General features: G+C 56.2%; 9 protein-coding genes across 9 annotated transcripts; 4 read left to right on the top strand and 5 right to left on the bottom strand.

Moving 5' to 3' along the window:
* Positions 1 to 1,179: 1,179 nt before the first annotated feature.
* Positions 1,180 to 3,179, bottom strand: N656DRAFT_708987 (phosphate transporter; the record flags this gene model as incomplete). The annotated part of the gene is made up of 3 exons (XM_064811557.1): positions 1,180 to 1,463; positions 1,560 to 3,026; positions 3,101 to 3,179. 3 exons carry the CDS (start codon positions 3,177 to 3,179, stop codon positions 1,180 to 1,182), a joined length of 1,830 nt encoding a protein of 609 aa, XP_064670454.1.
* Positions 3,180 to 4,817: 1,638 nt separating this feature from the next.
* Positions 4,818 to 5,867, bottom strand: N656DRAFT_779105 (uncharacterized protein). The gene has a single exon (XM_064815131.1). It carries the CDS (start codon positions 5,817 to 5,819, stop codon positions 4,971 to 4,973), a length of 849 nt encoding a protein of 282 aa, XP_064670455.1. The 5' UTR covers positions 5,820 to 5,867; the 3' UTR covers positions 4,818 to 4,970.
* A 312-nt stretch (positions 5,868 to 6,179) lies between these two features.
* N656DRAFT_80356 (uncharacterized protein) lies at positions 6,180 to 10,171 on the top strand. The gene is made up of 2 exons (XM_064818325.1): positions 6,180 to 6,541; positions 6,603 to 10,171. Coding segments are annotated over exons 1-2 (3,333 nt in total). The 5' UTR covers positions 6,180 to 6,539; the 3' UTR covers positions 9,934 to 10,171.
* On the top strand, positions 10,171 to 10,882 carry N656DRAFT_80142 (uncharacterized protein). Its single transcript, XM_064818123.1, has one exon. The coding sequence runs from the start codon at positions 10,409 to 10,411 to the stop codon at positions 10,814 to 10,816; it is 408 nt and encodes a 135-aa protein (XP_064670457.1). The 5' UTR covers positions 10,171 to 10,408; the 3' UTR covers positions 10,817 to 10,882.
* A 66-nt stretch (positions 10,883 to 10,948) lies between these two features.
* N656DRAFT_798069 (kinase-like protein) lies at positions 10,949 to 13,971 on the bottom strand (the record flags this gene model as incomplete). Its single annotated transcript, XM_064817714.1, has 3 exons — positions 10,949 to 12,697; positions 12,802 to 12,865; positions 12,929 to 13,971. The coding sequence occupies 3 exons, from the start codon at positions 13,969 to 13,971 to the stop codon at positions 10,949 to 10,951; spliced, it is 2,856 nt and encodes a 951-aa protein (XP_064670458.1).
* A 183-nt stretch (positions 13,972 to 14,154) lies between these two features.
* N656DRAFT_80215 (uncharacterized protein) lies at positions 14,155 to 17,369 on the top strand. The gene is made up of 4 exons (XM_064818212.1): positions 14,155 to 14,620; positions 14,691 to 14,913; positions 14,984 to 15,043; positions 15,109 to 17,369. The coding sequence occupies exons 1-4, from the start codon at positions 14,259 to 14,261 to the stop codon at positions 17,332 to 17,334; spliced, it is 2,871 nt and encodes a 956-aa protein (XP_064670459.1). The 5' UTR covers positions 14,155 to 14,258; the 3' UTR covers positions 17,335 to 17,369.
* A 34-nt stretch (positions 17,370 to 17,403) lies between these two features.
* N656DRAFT_789502 (uncharacterized protein) lies at positions 17,404 to 18,622 on the bottom strand (the record flags this gene model as incomplete). The annotated part of the gene is made up of 2 exons (XM_064816796.1): positions 17,404 to 18,298; positions 18,606 to 18,622. 2 exons carry the CDS (start codon positions 18,620 to 18,622, stop codon positions 17,404 to 17,406), a joined length of 912 nt encoding a protein of 303 aa, XP_064670460.1.
* Positions 18,623 to 19,602: 980 nt separating this feature from the next.
* N656DRAFT_80168 (uncharacterized protein) lies at positions 19,603 to 20,630 on the top strand. The gene has a single exon (XM_064818155.1). It carries the CDS (start codon positions 19,792 to 19,794, stop codon positions 20,455 to 20,457), a length of 666 nt encoding a protein of 221 aa, XP_064670461.1. The 5' UTR covers positions 19,603 to 19,791; the 3' UTR covers positions 20,458 to 20,630.
* Positions 20,624 to 21,287, bottom strand: N656DRAFT_779109 (uncharacterized protein). The gene has a single exon (XM_064815132.1). It carries the CDS (start codon positions 21,209 to 21,211, stop codon positions 20,990 to 20,992), a length of 222 nt encoding a protein of 73 aa, XP_064670462.1. The 5' UTR covers positions 21,212 to 21,287; the 3' UTR covers positions 20,624 to 20,989.

Genomic DNA, 21,287 nt, shown 5'->3' on the forward strand with positions numbered 1-21,287 from the left:
TATAGGCGCGATCGGGTACATCGGTGCGCCGGCACATGGAGAAGACCCGCATGCTGGTTTCCACGCTCTGGCTTGGTTTGGCAATTGTCCCATTATCAAGCCTCCCGAGGGCATCCCTGCCGATCAGTCCGATCCTCGATTCCAGGAGTGGTTCGCGTCATACCAGGCTTCGCAGGCAACTGAGACCCCCAAAGACTTTGGCAGAAACCTCGCTGCTCCTGTTCACCAATGATTGGTTTATAAGGTCCTGGGTCGTTTAAGAGATGGTGCTTTCTCGCAAAACCGTCTGCCTGTACGGCTATGGTCAGCACGTGGTGAGCTGGGACCTGGACACCATGGCGATGATGATAGATTGGGGCCAGAGCGCAAACAATTACCAACCAGGCCTGCACAAGGCTGAAAAGGTCAATGTTAAGGGGATTGAAAAGGCCATCCAGGTTGATTCGTGGCGTGTCCTTCGTTCAAACCTTGAAAAAGAACCTGCTGGCGTCAACCTCGAATATGTCGGGATCCGATCCCGCCGCTCTGTCTAGCAAGCGTCAAGACCAAGAATTGCGGGGGTCAGCGCTCCCTTTTGAAATAATCATGATTGAATCCCAGAAAGGGAGGGTTTTTGGATCGACGAGCGGTGGTTTGTTTGGCTCGTTCCCGAGCACGGCGATGGCAGGTGACGTTGTGGTTGTTCTGTTCGGCGGCCGGGCGCCTTTTGTGTTAAGACCTCTTGGAGCGGGTATGTTCGAGCTGGTTGGAGCGTGCTATTTGCACGGTATCATGGACGGAGAATGGGTGACTGCTGTGCTTCGTTCTGGGCAACTTGAGCTCTTTAGAGAATTTGTGATACAGTAGCGGCGAATAGCCCCGTCTGCAGATGTTGTATCTACTATCTAGCGAAGAGGAGGAGAGGGGGATAAACAACGCCATCGAGCTCAGCAGAACGAGGCCGCTAGGATAGCAAATAATAAAAGATGTCTCGCAGTTACACTGAGAAGATTTGCTGTTTTTACATCGGTATATAACCTAAGGAAAGTCTCAAAATGACCCCGTATAAAGCTCCCCAATACCTAAGGAGGTATTCTTACACCCATTGTATCACTGTATCTATCCGAAAGTCTAACATGACAATCCAAGAGAGACCCAATCAACTCCGCCGCTCCCGTAGATGCCCTGCATCTAAGAATTTCACCAGTGAGGGGTGTTGACAGCGAGCCCCATCAGACAGCCACCAATGAGACCGGCGATGGGGACAGTCACCACCCAAGAGAAGAACAGAAGAAAGAACCGCTTCCAATTAACCGCCTTGTAGGTCCCGTTGCAAAGACCAACGCCAACCGTCGCGCCCGTGATGCACATGGACGTCGAGACGGGCAGTTTATATTGTGAGAAAATGAGAATGGTGATGGCAGCACCCATCTCCATGGAAGAGCCACGGCTGGGCGAGTGGTAGGTGAGCTTGTTGCCCATGACTAGTGCCAATGTTAGCCAAAGCATAAAGTAGGTCCGGGGACGAAGGGGGGAAGAAAATAGGGGGAACGGATCTGGCACCAAGGACTCGGACTCACCCTTCATGATGTTGTAGCCGTAGGTAATGAAGCCAATGCAGATGGTGGCAGCAGTGACGCCGAGCTGCCACATGGGCACCTCAGCCTTGGACGCGCTTGGGTGCCCAGTCGACCAAGCAGCGTACATGCCGGCCCAGACACCGACGGCGTTACCGACATCGTTGGCACCGTGCGCGAAGGAGGCTGTGCAGGCGGTGAGGACTTGAACGAAAGAATAGAGATGCTCGACTTCATTGGGGTATTTCTCGGCGTAGGCGTAGACGCGCTCCATGCGGCGTCCCTCGGGAGTATTTCGTATGCCGATCTGGCTAGTGTGGATGTCGTAGTGGGTGCCGTAGAGGAGAGCAACAATGACCATAGCAGGGAGGCGCTTGACCATGGCGATGAGGTTGCGCGTCTCGTGGATGGAGCCGGCGCTAAGCCTGTTGGCATGGAGCTGACGCATCGCCCACCCGAGAGGGCCCTTGGTCTTGCGAAGATTGGCGTGATGGCGCTCTTCAGCGTCACGCAGGAGCTGCTGGTACTGTGCGTACGAGTACTCGACGAGGCCCCCAGGACCCTTCTCGCTGTCTCGGACGGAATCGGCCGCGCCGACCGGTGCAATTTCCATGTCAGCGCTTCCTTTGGGTAGCTTGGCGGCAGTGGTGGAGTCCTCCGAGTCCGACTCGGTGGTCTTCTCCTGGACGACCTCGTAGTTCGGAACCTTGGCTTTCCGCGTCTCGGCGTCAGGGGGCGGAGGGCGCTTGAAGAGCAAGGGCCCCTGGAAGAACATCCACCACTTGAGTGTGTCGTCCTTTTTGACGACCTTGGCGTGGACGTAGGGGACGAAGAAGAGGGCCGACAGGAGGCAGAGGCCGAAGCCAACGCCCAACGTAACAGACGCAATGAACGAAGGCGGCCTCTTGTCAAGGCCAAGGTTTGGAGAGCCCTTGTAGACGATCGAGAGCGTGCAAATGGTACCGGCGATAAGGAAAAAGGCGGGCGAGGTCCAGACGGCCCACGGCACAGGATTCTTGCGCTTGTGGACGGTGTACTTGATGAGCAGAAAGATAATGGCAGCAAAGCAGCCCGAGATGAAAGGAGCCATGGCTAGGCCGGCGAAGATGGCACCGAGGCCTGAGCCATCGCTCCAGCCCCATTGAACCTTGCTCGCCCCGACGGCAGCGACACCAACACCGGCAATCGACGAGACCAGGGAGTAGGTGGAGGAAACGTGGGCCGAGTTTCTCGTGCACCACATGACCCAGATGGCGGCGCCGGCAGAAGAGCAGGCAAAGGCGAGCAGTTGAACTCCTGCATTGTCGCCGAAGGCGGTGCTGGGAATGATCCCGTTCTTGATGGTGGATGCGGTCCGGGCGCCCACCGCGAGAGCACCGGTTATCTCAAAAATCGTGCAAAGGATCATGGCCTGTCGGTAGGTGACGGATCGCGACGAGACACTCGTGGCCCAGGCGTTGGCGACATCGTCTTGAAGGATTTGGTTAGTACAGTGCACGCTGCCAAAGGTAGGTACAGAAGCAGTTGGGCGGGAGAATACGTACTTGCACCGTTGTTGTACGCCTCGAGCAGCGCAAACATGCTGCCCAAGGCGAAGACATAGGTGTAAGCATCGAGGGCCATGGTGGGTGCGCTCGCCTGCGATGTCGCAGGTCGGGCTATTAGTTCCGGTGGTTAGCAAGACACCGAGGACAGCGTCAATCACCGCTGCGTGTGCTGAAGTTGAGAGCAGGAACACTGGATCAACTTGTTTATGAAGGGACAGCCAGGAGAGATAGGAACATTATTCGCTCCGTGCCGCATGTCGCCATCTATGTACACAAAATCGCCACGCCCGAGTTAGTGGATGAGCCAACGGTCTAGACCGTCCAGATCGGTATCCAACCAGGCTAGCAGAAGACCCGAGGGACTGGACTCGGTCACATACGCGAAGGAGAGAAAATTGACTCGGAAAGTTTCCTCCCTTAGCAGGAGAGAATGGGGGCCTTACCTGAGACATAGAGAAAGTGGTCGCCATGTGTCTAGACTATAGAAATACAACGGTACCTAGGTAAAACACGTGTTGGAAATGGGGATTGAGATTGGTCGAATCTCACCCGGATCTCGAAACCTTCCCGATCGGTCAATGAAAATGGGAATCTGGCCGGGGCTCCCCTTTCATACACCGACTGAGGTATTATAAGGCATTTTTTGCAATGTTGCACCTTGTGATACCTTAATTGAGGGATAACGAGGTTGACGCATCGTGGAAGAAATGTACAGACTTGAGATCTAGGAAGAGGCGCGAAGAGTAGGAAAGGAGGTAAGGTTCCAAGGGCCCAATTCGATTTGGGCTGAGCACGTGAGCCACTGCCTGGAGGGGAACCTTTGGGCCTGTACTCCGTACGGAGTAGATACATGTGGCTGGGTGGCCAAGGCTTAGCTCGTAGCCAAGGAAGCTTGGAGAGCTTAGCGGAGCTTCTTCACCCCTTGGCTCGAGCTTCGCATCCACTCATCCACTCAGGGGCCGCTATCAAAGGCACAAAATCATGCGGATATGAATCTCAGGCAACACTGCACTTTCAAGAAAGCGAACATACAATTTGCAGTGGGAAAACCGATCATCGTTGGGTTCCGCTCACACAGCCACAATGGCCATTTGAGCCACATTGCCAAGTCTGGCATACAGGTTACAGCCGTCTACAATTTCCAGATCAACCGAGTCAACTCCAACTACAACGCCAGTCAGTTAGTTCATCAGCGTACGAAGAAGGTCAACGCAGGAAGGTCAATCGTCAACACCGCGAGGTCTAGGCGGCTGGAGGGCGTCAGGATCTCAAGATGTATCTGTCCACTGCAAATTTGGCTGGGAAACAACACCTCACCAAAATCACGCACTGTTTGCCAAGGAAGGCTTGGCGGCCATATCTGTGGCTGGGTGAGCGGAATCAACGATCATCGGTTTCTCCACTTAAAATGGTAACTGTTAGATCCGCTTTGATAACCCTAACGTGACCACCTACTCCTAGGCCTTTCACTTTCCAAATGCATCTCGAAGACCGTTAGTCTCTACATAGTGAACTGAACTAAAGGTCTCAACATTTTGTTCCTCGCCTACATCAGTTTAGCGATCTGATGGTTCTGATATTAGGTGATTTAAGCGAAGTTCTTCGTGTATCCCGACCCCGCGTTGGTGTGCCCACTTCTCCATTCTTTGCGCGATCAAAGTGGTGTGGGGATCTTTCCAAAGACTTCCCGAAAAACGAACGTCGACAACTACGATGCAGCAGGTGAGGAAAGGTGCCCGGACACCTTTCTCATTCAACAAGCCCTTCTTGAAACGTCAAATGGCATTCTGAAGGTGTTAGTGACGTTCTCTATGACCGACCAAGAATTAGCCATACGTCGAGCTCCGACGATGAGGTTAACGTGGCCCTACCGAAAATGAAGATCTGGCGTCACGAGCTGGCGCCATTCCTCGGCGGTGATTGTTGAAAAATCAAGGTTGGACGTTCCCTGTCGGAGTGGCTGGCCAAAGTTGACTCCGGGTTCGAGGAGTAGGGGATCGTCTTTTGACCAAGGCCACGCGACGAGATTGAAGATGGAATCGACCCTTACGCTCACGTTGGCTTGGAACGAGCGGTCGGTCTGGACAACAACGGCTGCAAGCAATTCCAAAGGAATTCCACCCTCTTGCCTATCGTCTTCACGCATCCAGATCTTGACACAGTTGGGCCGGCGGTGCTTACGGTTCCCCCAGTCGTCGCTTTCCACCACAGCCGCGTACTGTCGTGCGTAGAAGCTGGATCGTCCGAACTCAACGGCTGGACCGGCTTCAACGACGGCAAGGCCGGCGCTGGCTGATAGCGACGCAGTGTAGTGCCACCCGCGTTGCTCCAGCGTGCCCGTTGACCGCAGGAACTTGGGTCCGTACCGCAAAACCGCGGGGTCATGGTCTGGGTTTCCGGGTGGCCTCGCTTGGAATTCTATGACAATGTCAGCCTTGGAGAAGCGAAAGGCCGTGGCGTTTCCCTTTTGGAATTGGAAGCGGAATGCGAGCAAGCAGGCCTCCTGGCCGGCCCAGTTCCCGTACTCGACTTTGGTCAGGCTGCCAATCACGCTCAGGCTCCCAAGGTCTCTCTGTGTGATTTTGGTGCGGTTGAAGTCTGTGTCGTCACGATTCCTTATGCCAAGTTCATGGGAAGACTCATCCAGGACAAGGGGGGCTTGGCGGGGGGAGAATGCCGGCGTTGTGTCCTTTTGGTCCCCGATGTTGCTTGCCATTGTGGAACTTGACGACTGAAGTTGGAGAGATGAGGACCCACGTGCGCCCCGCAAAATCCCACCCGATGTCGCACACCTTGAGTGGCTGAATCTGCACAACCCCAGGCATGGCAGGAATATTGCGGCTGAGGTGCGGCTGAAATTGCGCCTAACAACACATGTCTATGTGGGGATCTGCTGGATTGACAACCTAGCTGCGCGGAACTAAGGTTGATCAGCTTCACCACCCAACTAATCGACTCATCATTCTAGTCTTGGTCGATTTCGCGCGGTGATGGAGCGTCTGCCACAGAACGCGTGGGCTCACACGGGCGCTGCCATTTCCCGCGCCATCTTGTGTAGCCGTGACCAGGCGCTTCTCGGCGACTTTGACGGAGCTCTGCTAACACTCGACAAGGCCTCGGACCTCGAAGGAATTTCGGACCGAGACAAGATACAGCTGCATCGCGAAGCCGCGCGGGTCTTGATGCGCCGGGGATTTCCACTTCTTGCAAAGGAATGCCTCGATCAAGCCGTCGCGATCCCCACGCAGCCAGACGACAGCACCGGACGCCTGTCTCTCCTCGTGCACAGATGCTATGTCTCAAGCGTGGGATGTGGTGAGGAGCTCGATGATGATGCCGAACATGTTTTGGAAGAAGCTCAACAATATCTTGCATCACAACTGAATGTTGATCGGCTGAGCGGGTCCGGTGAAACGCAGTCCGACGACTTGAAAGAATGTGTGGAGATTTACGACTTCATGACCAAAATCGCCATGACTGACAGCCTTTTGCGCGGAAGGAGGGGCTCTAATGTCAAGTCCCTTGCTGCTGCCAAGTTTGGCCTCTTGATGCGACACCTAGAAAACGACAAACGCTATTACGACATTCATACCATCCTAGCCTCGTTTTTGACCTGCACCGCGGCCAATCAATGCATCGAGCGACTCGAGTCCATGCTCGCTTCAGAAGATGTGCCGAACGTTTTTCGGGGGCTTTGGCTGATCGCGCTGGCGAAGCAGTTGGCAAAAGCGTCGCGCATCGAGGACATGAAGTTGCGACTGGAAGAAGCCGACCGGGCTTTTCAGTCTTGCGCACACCGCTGGGGACTCCTAGAAACCCGGCTACTGCGGCTACAACACGGCCTAGCTACATCTCCCAACACCCTCGCAGACCTGGTTGACCTCGCCCGTGAGCATCTCCAAGCCAGTTTCCCATACGGTGTGCTACAGACAATACTCCAGGCCCTCAATGTGGCCTTCAACATGGGCGACTTTGCAATTTACTTCAAACTGCAGGAAACCCTCCACAGCGTTTGCACATCGACAGGCCTTGTCAAAGAAAAGATGCTTCGCGAGATCCAGCTACTCGCAGCCCTCAATGCCAGCTCAGGTGATGCTGGCAAGGTGCTGGAGCTTGGACAAAGCCTGTACGAGGAATGCGTTCGCCGCAAGTATTGGATGCTGGCATACCTGGCGGGCCGCGTTTTGTCTCTGGCCCACATGCAACTTGCCAACTTGGACGAGTCTGAACGCCTGGCTCTCGAGATTTACGACATGTCTTCACGCGAAAGCTTGACATGCGAGTCGCAGGCCGAATACCATCTAGGACACATACGAAGCGCTCGAGCCACAGTTGAGGGAAACCCATCAATGCCACACAAGCTCCGAGAGATTGTGGACTGGCTGCTCACCACCATTCCAAACAATGATAACGTATATAGTGACCCAGAAGAGCTGGAAATAGCCGCTGACAAGCTATGTCTCATTGCTAGCCTCGAACTGGAGATGTCGAGGGACGGTGCGCCGGATGAGGAGACGTTGGTAGTTAAAGCAATGGAGGCAATCGCTCGAGCACGACTCCTTGCCAAGAGCCTACCAGACGATGAATCCTCACGCATAAATGCAAACTGCGACGATTTACTCGTCATTCAGCTTCTCCATGATGGCAGAAGGGGAGTCGGGAACGGCTGCAAGGAAGTAGAAGCCATTCGGATTTGTGACAGACTCATCGCTCAACACCAGTCCCGTGGCCCCAAGTTCACCGAAGCCATGAAACACCAGATGAGGGCCAACTGCCAGCTGCAAAGGGCCCAGAAGGAGACGGATCTAGAAAAACGAGCCACTTATCTCGGTTTAGCAGAAGCTGACATTCTGCAAGCCGAGTCTCTTTTGACGTCCATCCGTTCACGGCAACAAGTCATGGTTGCCCGTCACTCTCTCTGTCGGCTGTACTTGATGGCTAAAGGAATCTATCGCGGTCTCGTTTCGAACGAGGCCGTCCTACACACCCTGCAAGGCCTGGAATCAGCCTGTGACATGTTGCGGAGAGAGCTCTCTGCGCTCGGCAGTCTCGAAGCGTTGCGCCAAAAACAAAAGTTTGTTGCTGTCAACCAGGTACGCGATCTTTACCAGTGGGCCATCAGCGTCAGTATCGGCGCCCGGGATGAAGCGGCGACTTGGTGGTGGAGCCAGAAGCGCAAGGCCAGGAGCTTGAGTGACATCCTCGGTATTGGCATCATGGTACCAGCCGCAGTGCGGGAGAGGATAGCACAGGATAACACAGCCGCTGAGCTTTACCAGAAGCTCGTGTCGCTCCAGACAGCGCTCAGCACAGCAGCAGAAATTGAGAGGGTGTATATCCGGCAAAACCTCGAGGAAACCGAGGACGAGATACGAAATCATGACGCGTTCAGGGAATTCATCTTGTTGAGGGACGGAGCAGTTCGTAGCATTGATGACCTCGAATTCATCACAGTATCACATCAGGCCGGCCTACCAACAGAAAGGCGCATCATCTTCGTGGACTGGGTCCTCCACAACGACTCAGTCTTTGTCTTGACGGCAGATTGCGCACGCCCTGCCGAGACTTGCAAGTTGACCATGCTGCCGTTTGGCAAGTCTTACATGGATGAATGGACCCGGCAACATTGGCGAACCACAGAGGGACGGAGGGAATGTCTCCAACGTGATAACACAAAGGATCCGTCCAAGCCGATGCGGCAACTCGACCGTTTAATCACACCAGTTGTCGACGCCTCTAAGCCGGGAGATTTGCTTATATTTTCTCCAACCGGGTTTCTCTCCTCGCTGCCACTGCACGCTTTGAGGGTTAACAGTAGTAGGGACTTAGGCTTCAACGACAACAGGTACCTGATAGAGCGCAACCCGGTAGTCTACGCACCGAGCGTCTCCATCTTGCAAATCTGTCTTACCAGAAGCAGAGAAGCCAGGGGACTAAAGTCACGGCCTTCTGTATTCTTTGGCATCATGGATGACGCCGAGCACGAGGCTCAGTTGATTTACGAGCAACTGGAGGGCTTGGCGATGCAGGACGAAAGTAGTCGTGCGTTTTGCGGCAACCGAGCGACTAAGGAGACTTTCACTAAGGTTGTACCCGGGGCCGGACTTATTCATTATCACGGGCATTGTAGGTTTGCAGTTGACAACCCGTTGAAGCAATGTCTTGTTTTGGCCTCGGGTGACCCAGGTCCGGGTGGCCAACACTCAACTCATCAACATAAAGGGGAGGCTGGCGGGGGTGACAGCTCGCTTCACAGTTTAACCACGCAGCCTCGGGCACAAAGCGGCGATCCTCGCGAATCTGCGGAGGCAAATCCCCCAAAGGCAACGAGGGATCTACGGGGCGCTGCCAGAATCAATCCCCAATTGGAGAACATGCTATCCACAGAATCGGTCCCGGACCCCGGCAGTGGCCATGAAGTCCTCCTGTCGCTGCAAGAGGACGACAACTCCGCCGACAACTTACTTCTGGTCCCTGAGGTATTCAACCTGAGCCTTACAGCGCCGCTGGTAGTGCTGATAGGATGCGACTCGGCCTCGCAGCTGGTGTCGACCGGTGATGAATATCTCGGGCTCATCACCGGTTTGCTCTGTGCCGGTGCCGCGTCCGTCATTGGCGCCTCTTGGCCGATTCCCAGTGCCGCCGGTCGGGCTTTTTCCGGTGCATTCTATGCGACTATGGCGTCCTCGGGCCTCGGCGGGCATGGGATGATTGACTTGGCTGAGGCGCTTCAAGAAGCGGCATTAACTGTCATGGATGATCCGATTACCTCGGCACCGTATTATTGGGCAGGATTCTGCTTGTACGGGTCATGGGTCTTTCGGAAATGATGTACCATAAGAAGCGACGTAGAAGGCATCTGGGATCTCTTTACTACCCAGGTAGTAGTTCGTAGCGCTGCTCACCTCCTTGAGCTGCTATCATGTTGGCCTCCAGCCCGCGACGCTAATGTAGGTTAGAAAGAGTCGTACTAGGGTTGGAATTCCGGTAGGTAAGAAGGTATTGTAGGTATGCAGACTTGTATTTAAATTCTGGGTTTATCAGTTTGCTATTTGCTACCAACCTACGGATACAGGTAGTCCCCACTCCACAGGCAAAGGAGGATGAGATTGCGGGCGCTGTCCAATCTCCCCGCTTCCAGCCACCTCATATCCCCCTAATAAGTTTTCCACAGCCCTCCCATTTGACGCACACGACACAGCGACCGCGAACCGAGTTCGCCGTTTTTACATCGAGGTCATTGAGGACCGGGAGGGGCTCGCGCATCTCGACGGCGGCGACGGCATCACCGGCGATGCTAGGTTTATGGCCCTGGGCGAGTACTTCCGCCGGTGGGTTGCCGGGGTTTTTACCGGAATGGAGCCCGAGCACAATCCCCGCTTCTGTACTTGTCTGGTCCTTGACTCGGAGAGTGTGGCGTCGGTGGCTGCACTGCCCGAGGAGCTGCCACTGTTGCGCTGTGCGGTCGACCGCGAAGAGAAGCAGAAGTTTATGAATACCGGCGAAGGTGCGTGGGTGTGGCTGCTGGAGACGGACTACATGGCGGAGCCCGAGTCGCACGAGGATGCGTATCGCGGCTGGATGAAGATGGATCTGAGGGATGTTGAGTTCTCATGGTTCCGTCGGCTTGGACGGGGCATAAGCCGCAAGAGAGACCATTTTGAACACGAGGAGAGGGAGCCAGGCTCGGGAATATATTGGTTCGACGAATAATAATCGTGCTGATCAGCGCTGCCGCCATATCAAACCAACCATGGATCTCGCAGACGGACGCGTAATAGAGCATGCAAGGGGGGTAATATCCCAACGCCGGTCCGGCCATCAAAACTCAGAAACAGTGGCTACCTATGTTGGGATTGGCAGTTCGAGAAGCATCGTCGTCTCCTTTGGCTCGGAGCTGTTTGCTAGCCATATCTTGCCGAGGCAGTCGTCCGGGCACTGCGACATGCAAACCCCCAGGTCTCGGAGCCAGTGATTGCCTGCTTCTGCTGCAATGGTAGCCATGACATACACGGTAGCAGCAGCTTGCTTGACTGTTCTCAGGCCTTCCGGGCAGAGAACTCCCTCCTTGTTGACGACAATAACGTTAGAATAGTATGTGTCAATTTCATCGAGGCACTCCTTGGCGAAGCCGACAAGATCAACGTCTCCGCTCGGACGTAGGTTCGCGCCATACCGCAGCAGCATCTCGGTTGCGGCGACGTTGCTGCTCCCGATGGTCCAGCACAGCGGTGGCCGGGTCGCGTCAGCCGCGACGTCGGGGTCGACCCCTCGGGCCAGCATCTCCTCGATGATAAAAAGAGGTGCCGGTGGCGAGCGGCTGATAGCCAAGTACAAGAGATTGCTCTCTCCCAAGCTCGTGTCTAGCGTTTCCGACTGGCGAATCATCTGCAAGACGTTCCTCCATCTACCCGCGGACATGTTTAACTCGATGGCGCTGATCCCTTCAAGCTTTCCTTGCGATGGTTTGGACTCCATAATTTCCTGGAAACGCTGCCTGTCTGGTAGGCTTTGACACACGGCTTTCGCCAGCTCGCTATCATCGAACCGAGCGAGATAATGCAGCGAAGAAGGCCGGGCCGCGGCAGCGCCGTGAATCCGGGCGCCTCGTTCGAGCAGGGCAATCACGACGGCTCGTCGGCCCAGGATAATCGCGAAGTCCAGAAAGCTGAGACCGTAGCTCGCTCCATCCATGTCCATATCCAGCACATCGTCGCTCACGTCTGAGTCGGTGCAATCCGAGCCAGACCTCTCTTCAGCCTCGGGTTCGTCCTGCGACGTTGGAGATGTCGCCATATTTGGTTCCCGGGGAGCCATCACCGAGTCGTCCGAAATGATAGCGTTCGGATCCATATCATAAGAGGAAACGAGGTATCGGACAGTTCGCACGCTCCCTCCAAACACGGCGGTGTGTAACAGCTCGTGCAGGTATGGTACGATGGCGGCGTCGGGCTGACGCATCATGGCCTCCAGATCGTCGTTGTAGGCCAAGACGAACAACTCCTTTTGACTGAAGACCAAGTCGTATGCATCTGCGTCGAGAATCTGCAGATCGAGTTCCAAGACGTTTAGTTTTAGATCCTCCAAGTCGTACAGTCCGGGGAAGTCCTCACGGAGCTTCTCCTGCATGGAGGATCGGGGCTTGAAGGAGGGGTTTCCTAGGCCGAACGTCTCGGGGATGCCTCCGCCAAGGAAAACCAGCAGGTTCAAACTGTCGACATCCGACAACTGAGTCGCGAAGGTGTGCAACCGCTCGAGCAATGCCTCTGTTGAGATGTATGGCGCGTGAAAGGTGAGCGGCTTGTAAGACATGAGTGGCCTGCCAATCGTCTCAACGATCCTTAATGTATTCCGATCCTCGAACAAGGCATGCACCGCTGGGAGAGATCCAAGCTCAATGGCTTTTAGAAGCCACTGCGTTTTCGCAACAAAGTTGTAAGGAGATTCTACCGCGGGCCCGAGAGCTCCTGAATACAGCGCCGCCAGGGTGACGGCCAGCCGGACATCGACACTTTCTTTGACGGCCATGACATACTCGGAGACGAGTTTACTATGCAGGTGAGAGGAGAGCTCCATTTGATGCAATATGGTCACCTAAGTCCAGTCAGCGTACCTCAGCACCGGGCGCACTGCTGTCTTGCATCGTGGATCATGGGTAGAAAGACGTTAGGGATAGGAAAGACGGGAAGATGCCATACTCTGGGATTGTCTGGATCCTTCAGCAGCGCTTGTTCGGCATGAGCTTGGACTTGATGGAAGAGGCTGGAGCATATGTGTCAGCCTGAGAAAATGGCGCAGAGTCCATGTCCGGGCAGCCTCACTCACCTGTCGTCAAGACCCTGAATACTCCTGAGTTCGGATCCTAATCGCCCGAGCGACCACCTCTTTTCTGGATTCGCAACGACGCAGTGCTCCACGACCCACCAGAGAAAGTCGCCATCCGGAAGCAGGACTGGGACGCGGCCCCGCAGGTGATCAAGACACCTTTGGTCGTCGTGCTGGAGCGTCATGGAACTGTCCGGAAATGGCGGCGTCTGGGAGTGGCCCATCATAGAGACGACAACCAGACCGAAGCCGTATATGTCTCGCGGCGGCGAATTCACCCACGCGTGATAGGCGCTCTCACGGTAATATTCCGGCGCCCAAAATCCGGCCGTGCCCGGTATAATGCCAACATGCCGGGGAGACTGGTCCGCAATGCCGCACGTGCTAAAGTCGGCCAGCGCAGCGGCCAGACGGCCGTCTCGAAGGAAGAGGAGAATATTGCTCGGTTTCAGATCGCCGTGGACGAGGCCGTGTCCATGAATGGCCGACAAGCCCGCGGCAATGTCAGAAGAGAAGGATCTTATGGTGGTAGCTGGAATACCCGAGGGATTGTCCCCAAGGTAGGAAAACAGATCTGATATGGCCTGCTCAAACACCAGGCAAGGGATCGTACCGTCGGGGTTCAAAACTTCCTCAAAGAATACCCCCAGGATGCGGGGCAGATTGGTGTGAGCTCTGAGGTCTTGATGCGCAAGAATGCGCAGTTCTTGGATGATCCCGGACAGGGCTTTATGCTGCAGTTCACTCTCAATATTGGCGCTGTCCCGGCTGAACGATGCTTTCGGCCGCTTGATGATGACTTTCTCCACCGCCAGGGCGCCAGCCAGGACCGCTTCATACGCAGCCGAGTACTGACCTTGTGATCTCAGCCTCCATTCTTCTTGGCTGAGTGCAGAACGGCGAAGGACCGGGACCCCAAGGCTGGTGGCGTAGGAGAGGAGGTTGCGATAGCCCATGAGGTAATTGTTCTGTTGCAGTTGGGAGACGGCCAGTTGCATGTCTGAGGAGTGGCTCCCGGCTGAGGCGGGTAGCAGGCAAGCCATGGCGACGAAGGTGGTGGGTGGTATGGCGAACAAGGTGTGGGCAATGGTTCGGTTTCTCGGGCGTGACAGGTAGAACATTGCCAGGCCCCTGAGCGGGGGAAAAATGAGGCCCCGACCGAGGGCAAGGCTTTCCAAATTGGTCCGCGCATGCGATCGAACGGGCTGCCACCAAATTCATCCCATTGGGCCACGTGGATGAGGTGGCGCATGAGCCGCACAGCTCCGAGCTCACGTCTCCGAGTTCAGGTTGGGTCGAAGCCACGAACCGATCGCCGCGCAACTTTGACATGGGATATTCGAGGCTGTTGCCTGCTTCTGCTCCTATGCCTGCCTCGAGGATGATCACATTCAGAGTCCAAGGCATACCGTTTGAGTGGTCATGGGAGGAGCTGGCGCTGGCCATTGTGGAATCCCCGTCAACCATGACCGGGACGCTCTTGCCAGCGCCGGACCCAAGTCTGAAGAGCCAGGTCGCTGTTGTTCAATTCTCTGACGCGATCCCGACTTTCCTAAAGCCAGTGGTGGATGACAGAACCGGCCAGACAACCTCGCATGTCCGTGTTAACGGCGCCGATATACGATTCGATAAGAACTTTTGGGGCATGACGCCCCTTGTCTCTCCGGACCCAGAGGAGGATGTCTCGATGGAGTCAGTGGCGAAGAGCTCCCCATAGCCCATGTGTTGGAACCCGGAAGACATTCCGCTGACCACACCACAGCATCGTTGCTGTGACCGGGCTTGACGGTAACGCGTACGGATCCTGGGCGAGCAGAGAGGTCAACGTCATGTGGCTCCGAGACTATCTCAAGGACGACATGCCAAAATGCAGAGTGCTCACCTTTGGATACAACACGAAGCTCACCATCAACAATAACTATCGCTTTGAAGATTTCTGTAAGGAGCTTCTGAGCCAACTTAGCCTCTCTAGGTCCTCAGATATGGTAATTCTGCATCCTGTTGGGCGGTAGCGCAACAGATCGATATCGGCAAGGTGCTGATTCCATACGGTAGGCTCGATATCGGCCGCTGGTACTCGTCGGTCACAGCTATGGAAGTAGGGTCATCGCCCAGGCAAGGACATTTCGCAGTTGTCTTCCTCCGGTCAACAACATTGAAGGCACGCTAACAGACGTCAGAGTCTCTGCCAATGCAAGCGCTCAGATAATCCTGACCTCAATGCAACACTGACCGCCACCTGCGCCGTGGTGTTCTTCGGAGCAGTCCACAGGGGGATGGAGGCCAGCGACATAGAAGAGTATCTTCGCGATGCGTTTCCCGATCCAAGAGCACGACTGCAGATTGTGCAGCAGCTCAGCGTCGATAACAATGTAGCGCTGAAGGAGCTGCAACACTTCATCGACCTCTTCCCCCGATTCCCAGTCATCTCCATCTACGAGCGGCGCCAAAGCCGAAAACTGGTGAAGCAAGAGTCCGAAAATCCGACTGCAAGGGCGATCGAGAAAACGTGGAAGCGCGTTGGCGAGCCGTACACACCAACAACCGAGCATTCCGCTCTGCTGGGACTCCCTGCCAGCCTGGAGATCTCGATACCGAGCGATACGGACCACTCGGGTATCGCAAAGTTCAGTCATAAGTCGGACAACGTCTATCGAGAGCTTCTAAGGCATCTGAGGAAGGTACAGGCAGAGGTAGACCTGAATGCCTTCCCATATACTCCGCTGCTCCGAGCAAAGCCCTTTTCCGGATTAGGATTACGCATGGAGAAGCTTGTCTCGGACATGATATTCTCCGAAGCGGAATCCGAGTTGCTCGATGCAGCTGATGCAGCGACGCGGACCGCGCGCTATCAACTCACCCTCCTGGACAAGGCCAGGAATAGCATGGACCTTGGGCAAGACAGACACAGACAAGCCAGGACGGTGGTCTTAAAGTTGAAGCAACTCTTGGTTGACCTCATTGGGGCGCTAGAACTTGTCTCCTCCCACCGGGATCCCGGTTCTGGTCCCCCGCATCTCCGTTTTGACACGCTACCATCCAGTACTGCCGAGACGCTCAGGGCTCTTATCCCAGCCCTCGGAGAATTGAATAGCCAGCTTGAAAGGCTAACTGCACGGTCAGCCAGCGGCTCGTCGCTCCTGTCTGCCTTGGCCGTCCCGAATATGAAGGCGGAAGTGCTGGGGAGGATGGCTACCGCTTGGGCAAGGGACGGCCGGCCTGGACAAGGCGCTGCTGTGGAGTGGGTTCCTTTTGAGTGCCTGTATTTTCCGGTCGGGTCGGCACCCGAGGACGCTCGAGATTCGGTAGGCTGGGTCCAGAGGGTGGTGAACCTGTTCACAAAGGCGGATGCCAAGACCCTTAAGCTACGAGCGCGAAGGTTCGGTGTCCTTCAGCGCAATGGCGGGCCGCTCGAAAAGGTCATGGTGGAGTTCCGACCATACCCCTTGAGCATCAGAGTCGGTAAGCAGCCGGGAGAGACGGGAGGGGCCCCACAAGTGGCCGCCGATGAGTATCAGGCCAGAAAATGGGCCCTGACAAGCCTCGCCCGGATGCTGCTCTCGTCAGACGCCGGTCCCGAGACGACCCCCGGTTCGAGGTTTCCGAGTGTTCCGTTCCGGTGCCTATCCGACATGTCGGCTTCGTCGACGCCAAGTTTCGCGATGGTCTTCTCAGCCGAGGGGCTGTACGCCTTGCCCGAAATCATGCAGCGACAGTTGCCCGCGCCCTCCATCGCCCAGCGTGTCGAGCTAGCCCTGTCGTATGCCCGAGCGCTGGCTGCTCTGCACGTGGCGGATATCGTCCACGGCAGCTTCAACACCGACAACCTCTTTTTGCGATTCACGGATGCAGAGCATGATGCCACGCGACATACCGGCATGCGACCTATCACGGAAGCCGACGCCCTGCTTGCCGGCTTCGAGACGGCCCGCAGCCTTGGTGGTTTTTCGGATAAGCTAGATGTAGAGGATGCGGACATTAGGGTGTATTTGCATCCGGATCGCCTCGCACTGGGATCGGCAAAGAATGCGCAGCGGCCTGCCTACGATGTCTTCGGTCTTGGTATGGTCTTGACGGAGATAGGCCGGTGGGAGCTCCTCCGCTCTCTCCCCGGCTATCCTCCGCCATGGCAGTCCGACAGGGTTCGACAACAATTTTGCCGGTCCCAGAGGCACCACTTTTCCGGCGACACCACACCCGAGAATTTGGGATCACTATATGCCGGAGTGATTGCGTTTTGCTTTGGGAAAGGCTCGGATCCGCTAATTGGACACCATAATAGGACGTCGCCCGGACCTAGCGACGATGACTCCGAGGCTGCATGGAAGACGTTGCGTGTAGTAGAGCTCATCCAGGAATGCGCTCGCCTTGTAGGCGGATTGCTCACTGCCGGAAGTTCAAAGTAGGCCGGTCAATGTAGGCAGTCGTCGTTGGTTATGAACTGCGTGATCATCCTCTAAGATACTACTAAACTGTCACCTGCCAGTTTCGCTTGCCCATATCCTCCTCTTGTGCTCTCTCGCAGCCGTATTCATCAACGCTTTTGCCAGAAAGAACACGAACAGGCCAATGTATAGAAAGAGAAAAACGACGGCCGTAACGCCCGAAACAAAAAGAGTCAAGAGCACGACTCCGCTTGAAACATCTTGAAGCTGCTGAGAGGAACCTAGAAAGTCGGTTGTGAGCCCGACCTGCAAAGCGGATAATACAATGTTACAGAAAGCATAGACAATGATAATCCAACGAAAACGTTTCCGAAAGAAGTCGCCGTAACTTGGTGGCAGCAGTCCGCTGTAGCCTCGAAGGAGTTGCCGCCCACAGGACAGACGGGCGAACCGATAGATGTGGTCCAGGCGGTTGACTCTCAGCTCGCCGTAATGAAACCGCCTGTGAACGCCGGCCAGTCCATTGACACTCAGTCCGCCGCTTCCGATGACGGACTCGACGAATCTCCGCCAGCCCGCCCAGGTCACGTCGGCTGGAATTAGGCGGGCGTCGTGCGCCACAGCCCAGTCGTGCTCGTTTCGGATGAGCCAGATATACGAGAGCAGGAAACCGCGCGCGCTCATATCGAGGTCCTTGCATATGCTTACATGGCTAGCCCAGCAGTGGTGCGAGAGCAGATAAGCCGGTAGAGGTTTGACGAAAATTCGCCTTGTCCGAGGACACCAAACGAGGTGCAAATCGGCGCGGCAGGTGAGGGCGATTGCCCTGCCGAGCTCGTGAACCTGGCGATGCAGCGGACGAGCAGGAAACTGCCGCCCCGCCCACCAGAGGTACTTGTATGCGACGTCGAGTCGAGCGAACGAGAGGTCCTCCTTCAAAAACGCCTCGATGTGGCGAGAAGCCAGCAGTATCTCTTCAGTCTCACTGTCAATGAATATGCAGGGCAGATGCTTGGCGAGATCGTCAACCCAGGTCGGGGCCGCTGTTATAGACCGTGTGGGTGCCTTCCAATGGAACAGTTCTGACTCCCGGGGGAACGGCGGAGCGGTTGGAACCCAGTGCGACATCTCCGAGGTCTAGACCAACGTTTCCAGTTATTCTGCAGAGGACCCTCATAAGTAAAGCACCGTGGTTGCATGGCGGTGGGGAGACAGCGAGAAAAACTGTTTGGAAAGCTATCGAGCTTCCAGTGTTAAGTTATCAGCAATTGAGTTCAGCGCGTTGTTGCTACCCCATCGTTTTGATCATTGTGTCCGGAGGACACTAGGTAAGGTAGGTGGTTGCGATACCCACGACGAAGAGAGTCTATACCCCTTAAAAGAGCCTTGACAACCTTGACACTGGGCGTGCTCTGCCTAGGCAGAACACCCCGCTTTGCCACATTTGTTTTCTAATGTCCATTGGTCGCCCAAGTTGTGCAAGTAGACGTGGCATACATCCAAGGCAGAATTAGCTTGCCACTTTTGCACTTTTAGATCGTTTAATACCCCAATGGGATATCAGGGAGGCTAACGCATCTTAGAAGAAAGGAACCTTAGTGTAATATGCTGGGATCTTGGGATGCTCTATGGGAGTTCCCATTTTGGGATGGTCCCCAGTATTTGGTGGCCCACCAAGTGTCTTCACAGATCCTAGGTCCCCAAGTCTCACAGATATCCCAAGGATCCAAGGATCCTAGCCAATCCCAAGGATCCCAGTAACTACAGTTCTTTAAATGCAGCACCTATACTTTGTATTACTCCTAGGCAAAAAATTTTACCTGCAATGGGACAAACATTCCGGTGGAACGGATTGACGGCTCCGCTGTGCGGCCCCGTGGGCGCTCGGACCATTTGCGGTCGAACTGATTGCGACCGGGCGCCGGCAACCAGTTCGACCGCAAATGGCCAATTGGGCCGCCGGGCGGTTGCAGGTATAAATAAGAAAACCCATGCCGGCGGAGCCGAATCCGCCGCCCGTTTGTCACCGCAGCGCGTCGTTCGTCCAATGCAAGCAGTTCGGTGGTGTGATGCCCCGTTTGGCCGGATTGTGCAGAGCATTTTGAATTAGGGGGAAAAAAGACAAAAGGGAAATAAGAAAAGAAAGCGGTAGCCGTTAGCAATGCCAATCGCCCAGCGACTCCCCAGCAAAGCAAGGTGACAACTAGATTGCCGGGGCAAAAAGGCCAACGAAACGAAGGAAAAGAGAGCGGGAGCGAAGAGAGATTAATAGTTATGGCGTCGTTTGACGAGTTATTCGTACCGTTACCAGCGTTTCGAACGGCGGTTTGCCGCGAGCACCGCACCGCCGTCACGGCCAAGTCGGTCGCGCGCGGCACGTCAATTCGCATCACGGCCATTTAGCGGCGTGCACCCGGCGATGCATTGTAGAGGAGGCGTCGGCGTTGCACGGAAACGGGTTGTTGGCCGGCGATATACATGACATCCGGTTCCCCGACCAGGTCATACGCAGCCGGCGAGGGCGAGGCAGAGGCGCGGCGGCGGGCACGCAGCCAATTTCGACCGGGTGCGGGAGATGGTGCAGCGGTTCATGACGATTGTGGCGTACGACGGGCGGCCGTCGCCGATGGATTCGGTTTTGCGGTTGCGGGCGAGGCGCGGTTGCGGGGCGAATTTTTCAGGGCGAGCGACGGGGTGGCGCGGTGGCAGATGGGCCGCGTACGAGAGTATAGCGAGGCGATCAAGTCGTTCCGGGCGCAGTTGTTGGTGTTGATGCACGTGAGCGGCGGGCAGCCGGCACGTGGGACCGAGTTGGTGTTCGGTGCAGTACAAGAACGGGCCGGACGGGGACGTGCGCGGGTTGTTCGTCGAGGACGGGGCGGTGGTGTTCGTGACGATGTACAACAAGACGATGGGGATGAGCGCCAAGGCCAAGGTGATCCACCGGTATTTGCCGCGCGAGGTGGGCGAGTTGGCGGTGTATTACGTGTGGTTGGCGATCCCGTTTTGGCGGTTAGTGGTGCAGGGGGCCAGCCAGAGAGGCGGATGGGGGCAGCCCGTACATATGGGAGCCGCGGGCGGACGAGCCATGGTCGTTTCCCAGATCGGGGTCAGCAGCAGCGGGAGACGAGGATGGGCGGGTAGGCGGCGATAAGGGGGCGGGCGGCAAACGGAAGAGGGCAGTAGGGAGTAACAGAGCCAAAAAACGGAGGCGGACGCGGTCAGCGGCGCGGTTGCCGGACCAGCCACACACAGCAGGCAGGGGTAGGGTCGGGGGAGGGGGAGAGGGAGAGGGAGAGGGAGAGGGAGAGGGAGATGGAGAGGGAGAAGAAAGAGACGAGCTAGAAGAAAGAGAGAAGCTGGGGAGGGCCGGGGAGGAGGATGCAGGCCAGGAGACGTGGTGGCAGGCAGACGTGTGGGATACGAACCGTATCAGCCGGCAGATCGGCACGGTGTCGTCTCAGTACATGGGCGAGAAGTTGGGCATCATGTCGTGGCGGCACAGCGTCAAGGCGATTTACCAGCGATACATCCGGAACAAGCCGGTGATCGAGATGATGAACAACGCGGACACGGCCGAGGGCGAGGACGAAGAGAGTCGAGACATGGCCGGGCGGGGGGTCGGGGAGGCGTTCCACGCGCAGAGCGGGCACGGGGCGCGGATCGGCGAGGTCATTTACAGGCGGTCGACGGCGGAGTCGTTGTTCAGTACCGAGGCACGGCGGATCGGGTTCCGGCGGGTCAGCCGCGAGTGGCACGCGTTTTGCATGTTCGATTCCGTCGTGCGCGAAGGGGGCAGCGGCGGCGGGGAGGCCAGGCCATGCCGATTGGCCGACGTAACGCAGCAGGCGACGGCGGAGGAGGAGCGGCGGTGGAAGAGGATGCGGCAGGTGGACATCGGGGCGGCATTGCGGCGAATGTTGGGGCCGGAGGCGCGGTTCCGCGGGGTGCAGGAGGCGGCGTTGCAGGCGATG

This window comes from Canariomyces notabilis (genome assembly GCF_033297395.1).
Source record: "Canariomyces notabilis strain CBS 508.74 unplaced genomic scaffold N656scaffold_10, whole genome shotgun sequence".
In the NCBI taxonomy this organism is placed as follows: domain Eukaryota; kingdom Fungi; phylum Ascomycota; class Sordariomycetes; order Sordariales; family Chaetomiaceae; genus Canariomyces; species Canariomyces notabilis.

What these genes read in the sequence shown, in the direction of transcription:
- N656DRAFT_779105 (XM_064815131.1), bottom strand. Translation starts at nt 5,819, where the DNA reads ATGGCAAGCAACATCGGGGACCAAAAGGACACAACGCCGGCATTCTCC.
- N656DRAFT_80142 (XM_064818123.1), top strand. Translation starts at nt 10,409, where the DNA reads ATGGCCCTGGGCGAGTACTTCCGCCGGTGGGTTGCCGGGGTTTTTACC.
- N656DRAFT_80215 (XM_064818212.1), top strand. Translation starts at nt 14,259, where the DNA reads ATGGGATATTCGAGGCTGTTGCCTGCTTCTGCTCCTATGCCTGCCTCG. An exon ending in GAGGAGGATGTCTCGATGGA is followed by an intron (nt 14,621 to 14,690) that starts GTCAGTGGCGAA and finishes ACCACACCACAG; the next exon opens with CATCGTTGCTGTGACCGGGC. An exon ending in GAAGTAGGGTCATCGCCCAG is followed by an intron (nt 15,044 to 15,108) that starts GCAAGGACATTT and finishes AACAGACGTCAG; the next exon opens with AGTCTCTGCCAATGCAAGCG.
- N656DRAFT_80168 (XM_064818155.1), top strand. Translation starts at nt 19,792, where the DNA reads ATGACATCCGGTTCCCCGACCAGGTCATACGCAGCCGGCGAGGGCGAG.
- N656DRAFT_779109 (XM_064815132.1), bottom strand. Translation starts at nt 21,211, where the DNA reads ATGTCCACCTGCCGCATCCTCTTCCACCGCCGCTCCTCCTCCGCCGTC.